Source organism: Nyctereutes procyonoides, unplaced genomic scaffold (assembly GCF_905146905.1).
Source record: "Nyctereutes procyonoides isolate TBG_1078 unplaced genomic scaffold, NYPRO_anot_genome, whole genome shotgun sequence".
Taxonomy (NCBI): Eukaryota; Metazoa; Chordata; class Mammalia; order Carnivora; family Canidae; genus Nyctereutes; species Nyctereutes procyonoides.
Genome location: NW_026575159.1, coordinates 19,357,444 through 19,363,255, shown reverse-complemented (window position 1 = coordinate 19,363,255; position 5,812 = coordinate 19,357,444). Strand labels below are relative to the sequence as shown.

The 5,812-nt window shown below is 41.8% G+C and overlaps 1 protein-coding gene across 1 annotated transcript; it reads right to left on the bottom strand.

Annotated features, from left to right (window-relative positions):
* Positions 1-1,548: 1,548 nt before the first annotated feature.
* On the bottom strand, positions 1,549-2,648 carry LOC129502537 (transcription initiation factor TFIID subunit 9). Its single transcript, XM_055314214.1, has one exon. The coding sequence runs from the start codon at positions 2,476-2,478 to the stop codon at positions 1,684-1,686; it is 795 nt and encodes a 264-aa protein (XP_055170189.1). The 5' UTR covers positions 2,479-2,648; the 3' UTR covers positions 1,549-1,683.
* Positions 2,649-5,812: the final 3,164 nt, after the last annotated feature.

Genomic DNA, 5,812 nt, shown 5'->3' with positions numbered 1-5,812 from the left:
CACACACACACACACACATACAAATTCACCCACTTATTCACTGGCTGCCCACTATGGTCCAGATACTCTCCTACGTTCTACTGTGTCAGGTGAGTCAACCCTGTCTTTGAGGTGCATCTGGTTTCATAGGGTAGGTGGAGGTGAGGGGCACAGGTAGCAAAAAGATAAATCCTGAAATGTTGAGGGCCACTATAGAGATATGAATAAAATGTTGATGAAGCTAAGAGCAAAACCTGGAGTCATTGAGAGATCAAGAGCTTTCTCTCGCCTTCTTTCCCTAGATAGAAACTACAGAGAACAAAGGCCTTTGGCTAAGAATTTAATTGAATCCTTGCTAAGGCAGCGATTCGGTGATTTTCCTCTAGTAATGAAGGAAGCAGCTCTTGCCATGGGGTCTGCTCTTTTTCCCTGCAAGCTCCAAGAGGCCCAATTTGGGAGGGGTTGGGGGCAAGTTAAATAAAAAAGGACTAAACTCTACTCTGCAGGATAATGTGATTTACAGATGCTATGGGTATAGATGAACTTTTCAAATTATGAAGCACTTCCAAAATTAGTTTCTTTGTTCTAATGGTTAAGACGATTCTTCTCTCAGATTTGTCCTGGGAGAAAGAAGGTTGTACGTTGGGAGTGTTTTGCCTGAAAAGTGTATCTCCACACCCACCTGAAGGAGATTGGGGAGAAATGGGAGCTGGAGAGCCTGAGAATGGTTGGGCCATGCTGGGGATATCTCTTCCTCTGTTCTGTGAACTGTCACTGGCAGTCAATGAAGGGTGCTGTGCTGTGTTTTCTGACCCGACTTCTGAAACCACATGTGTGTTGTTTTTCCATGCCATTTCTCCAATTCTCCAACACCTACTGGGTATCCAGCAAGTCAATGCAATCCTAACATTACCTACCTGGAGTTAAGACAGACCCTCCAAGACTGCCCTACTTCAGGGGGTCAACTGTGGATGGAACACTCAGGCTATCCACACTCTTGGCCAGCTTACCACAGATTTGGAGGTTCCCATGACTCCCTTCCTCAGGTTCAATAATTTACTAAAATGACGCACAGAACTCAGAAAAACACCTATTTACATTTACCAGTTAAGTATAAAGGATAGAACTCAGAAACAGACAAATGGAAGAGACATATAAGGCAAGGTATATGGGGCATGGAATAGGGGGATGTACGGAGCTTCCGTGCTGGCAGTGTACACCACCCTCCTAGCACATCAATGTGTTCTCCAACCCAGAAGCTCTCTGAATTTCATTGTTCAAGAGTTTTTATAACTTAATCTCTAGCCCCCGTTCCCCCCACCTCCCAATGCTGGGATGGGGTGGATGGATGGAGGGGCTGAAAGTTCTTATCTACTGATCACAGGTTTGGTTTCCCATCCTGTAGCTATCTGGGACTTCCACTCTGTGATGCCTCATTAGCATAAACTTAGGTGTAGTCACAAGGGGCTTGTTATGAATAATCAAAGATACTCCCATCTCTCAGGAAACCTCAAGGTTTTTAGGAGCCCTGGGGACAAAGATCAAAACAATCATTTTTTTTTTTTTAGGAAAGGATAACTATATTTACTCATTAAATACCATTTAAGTTTTCTACAACACAACTAGAAAATACCCAGCATGCACGTTTAATCTCAGTACAATGGATTTAAGACCAAGTTTACAGGTTACAGCATCAAGGCTAGATTACAAATTATCATAGTCATCATCGTCATCATCGTCATCATCATCATCATCTCGTTTTCTTTTCAATGCATTTGATGATTCATTGGAAGTATTTTGTGATGACACCATGTTTGTAGTGATAAGAATGTTTTTGGACCCAATTAATGATGGATTAATCAGAACATTCTGAACTGTGGATGTGGCAGGAATTGATGCTTTTACAGTTGGGGACTGTGATGTGGGCATCTGTACTGTAAACCTCTGCCCTGTGAGGGACATGGGAGTCCCTACTTTAGTTGACACTGACATGGTTTGTGGGGTTGGTGTACCAAGAGTGGGAGTACTTGGTCGGCTAGTAACAGAACCAACACTTAACCGTGGAACTGTTATTCTTCCCGCAGAAGTTGATGCCTTTTTTTGTAAAGACTTAAGTCTATAGTTTGGAGCCGTCAAGCAATATCTATCAGGTGGCAGCCTGGGGCCTGAATATGGCTTGATTAACGGCAAAGGAGTTTGATTTCTTTGCCTTGCAATATCCAACAAAAAATCTCTTGGGGGAGGAGAGGTAAAAGACTGATCAGCACGACACTGAAGGGCAAGCCGCACATCGTCTGCATCAACAGTAGCCTTCTTAGCATGGCTTGAATAAATTTTTGCATCATCTAGGATTGTGGTCACATATCGGAACGCAAACTCCAACATCTGATTTATAACTCTTGGTTCATATTCTGTAATCCCCATATCCTTCAGGATTTGTGCCATCATCTGTGCATCTTTCGGCATGCTCTTGGGAGAAGCCATCTTGCCAGACTCCATGATATCTGTTGATCAGACTTCTTGAGCTAAATCACCCACATTAATGTATTTCAGTCCTGATCTCGATGCAAGTTCTTTGCCTAGTGTGGTTTTTCCAACCCCCGGGGTACCGGTGAGCAGGATGTTCGGGAGCAACATGGTCCTCGGCGCGCTAGCTCCGGCCGCCGGCGGCTGACACACGGCCAAAACAATCATTTTTTAAATTGTAACTTTGTTGTACAACAGTTAGTAGGGGAGAGGGATTTTTCACCTAGGTATCTAATTTCTGAGTCCTACTTGTTGTTTTTATTTTATTGTTATGCTTGTAATTTTATTATTAGTTCCCCTATCTGTCCTTGACATTCCTATAGCTATCATACCTTTAAAGAAGATTCAAAACTCAGATAGTAGGGTAAAAACAGATGAAGTGACAGCCCCAAGGGCTGGCCCACAACCGGCAGCTTGTGATTCATAGTCCAAGACTCCAGGCTAGAGATGCGAACAGATATGCATTTGGCCATGGCTGCCCTGCCTAGTGCTTTGGATTGTTCACTGCACAAGGCCATCCAACCAATGACAAGTGGAGACCAGCTGAGACTGAAATCTATATTGCTTGTCCAACAGTGTCCTTGATGTGGGCCTGCCTTGGTTTGGAGAAAGGACAGTCTTTAGTCTTTAATTCTCTCAAAGTTGCCATTTGGCTTAACCGTTTCATGCATACAACTAACCAGTGGTTATGAAGACTATATAACAACATAGAAAAATATTTCCACCAATTTGGTGAAAATTGTAGCATGTGAATTCATTGGATGATGTGAATATAACTTTGTAACAATTATAACTCAGGGAAGGCTTATGCTTGGGAAAAGTGAGGTGAGATACTGGCTTTTTTCTCTTTTATTTCCTTGTTTGTCAAATGTTCAATATTATGTTGTTTGAGGTTTTTTTTGTGTGTGTGTGTGTTTGTTTGTTTTGTTTTTTGAGAGGTGGGGGAGAGGGGCAGAGGGAGAGGCAGTAAAAATCTTGGGCAGGCTCTGTACCCAGTATGGAGCCTGACGTTGGCCTTGATCTTATGACTCTAAGATTATGACCTGAGGAGAAATGAAGAGTTTGCCACATAACTGACTGAGCCATCCAGGCACCCCTGATAATATTGCATTTATAATGAAAATGAATATTTAAAAACAGAATAACACAATGCTGTTTTTATATATCTGGCTTTCTCAAAGACAAATTAAAATATATCGTGTAGGCAATGTAAGTGTGTATTGCACTGGAGGAGGCAGAGGCAAGGCTATTGAGCAATCCCCAAAATGAGAGCAGTGAGAAGTATGCTAGCTGGCAATGACAGGGACTCAGGGAAGACTGGTTCCTGGGCACAAAGATTAGATAAGTATTCTTTTTCTATCATTTATCAATTTCCCATCTCCATCATCTACGTATTTCAACAGCTAAAGATTTATTTGGTGAAATAAGCAACTCTGTTAATACAAAAAAAGCCTCCTCTGTGAGGGTTAAGCCTTGTAGACACTCTAATGTGTGTAAACTTAATTAGATTGGCATCTCACTGAGAGCCCAGTATGCAGCTTCCCTGTTAGCAGAACTCCAGACTGAGGAACCTGAAAGGGAGTTTAACATGCTCTCCTGTTATCAGCTTTCCTGGTAATCACCGTTTCAGTAGAAGATCCACTTTAGAGAGATTTGGGGTTTCAGAACTGAGATTCAGAAGAATCACTTTAATAATAAATGCCAATATCAGGGATGATGATGTAGACACTGATCTAACCAACACTTACTGAGTGTTTGTTATGTGCCAGGCACATGCTTAAGTGCTTTCTATGCCTCTTCCCTTTAATCCTCATGATATTCTTGCAGAGCTAGTGCCAATTACCCCTTTTTAATAGATGAGCAAACTTGCCAGAGGTGTGTAACTTGCCCAAAGTCACCCAGCTTTGAATTCCCCGCAGCTGGGAATTCTATCCAAGTCAGCTTGATTGTAAGACCTGAGTTTTAACGATGACATTACACTTTTTTTCTCCATAACCAGGGGAGGCAAAGTTTTTATGTAAAAAGCTACATAGTAAATATTTTAGGCTTTGTGGGCCAAGAGGCAAAATTGAGGCTATTACATAGGTACATGTATAAAAAGAGAGACTCGTTTTTACAAATTTTTAATCAGTGAAATTCAAAACTTTGTGGATGCTGAAATTTGAATTTCATGTGCCTTTCATATGTCAAGAAATATTATTCTTTTGATTTATTTTCAATCATTCAAGAATGGCAAAAGCATTCTTAGCCTGGAGGCCATACAAAAGAAAAAAAAGAAAGCTGAGTAGAGGAGTGCATTGGTTTGATGTAGTTGAGATGTCCTTGGGTTGGCAGCTGTGGATTGAAGTGGATAGGATGTTTAAGCAACGACTAAGAGGAATCAGTGATCTGAGGCTTTGCATGAGAAAACAAAAATGATGCAGAATGCCAGGAAGGAAAACTCTACCCATGTTGCCAGTCAGCTGGAGCATCTCTGGCACAGCCACAAGGACTGCCTACCTTTGCTGGGAGTGGTGAGGTCCCCAGTTTGAATTTAGCGTTGTGAGAAATTCTTCAGGAAGAGTGAGCAGAATCATTGAAATTGGATCTCATCTAGAAAATCTAGCATATGTTTGTTTAGCTGTAGGTTAAGTTTAGATGTTATAATTAGTTTGGCACTCTGCCCACTTTCCTCTCTCTTACTGTAACCCACTTGTGAAGCAGAAGGAGGAGGAGGGATGAGGAAAGAGCAAAGGAGGACAAAGAAGAGATGAGAGAAGAACTGTACATAGTGCCCAGGTTTTCTTCATTCTGTCTTCAGGAACTCTAAGATTTTACCATATTAGAGAATGTATGTACTGCATAGTATTCTGGAAGTCAGCCAACTCTATTGAAGGCCGAGTGATGGAGAGGAAGGGCACTGAGAGGGGATTTGGGCCACTGTCCCATCCTCCTCTGGCCAGGCAGCCTTCGACAGGCACTTCAGTCCTCTGGGCCTCTGTGTCACCCTCTACAAAGCAAAGGATGAGCTCCAAATTTGGTGATCTTTATGAACTGGGGCAGTTGATTGTATCCCAATTAAGATGAGCAATTGCTTATCTAGAAAAAATACGATGAGCAGAAAGTACAAATAATATACATGTTACATGTTCACATTTGGTCTTCCAAATTAACATTAGGCACAGTCTTAAACTCACTTTCAAAGAGACAAGCCTTGAAGTCCCTTGGAGACCTTGCATCCGATTTTAGGAGAGAACATGAAGCTCACACAATTAAGGTTCAATATCAAGTACACCAAATTAGAACACTGTCATCAATACCCAAATGA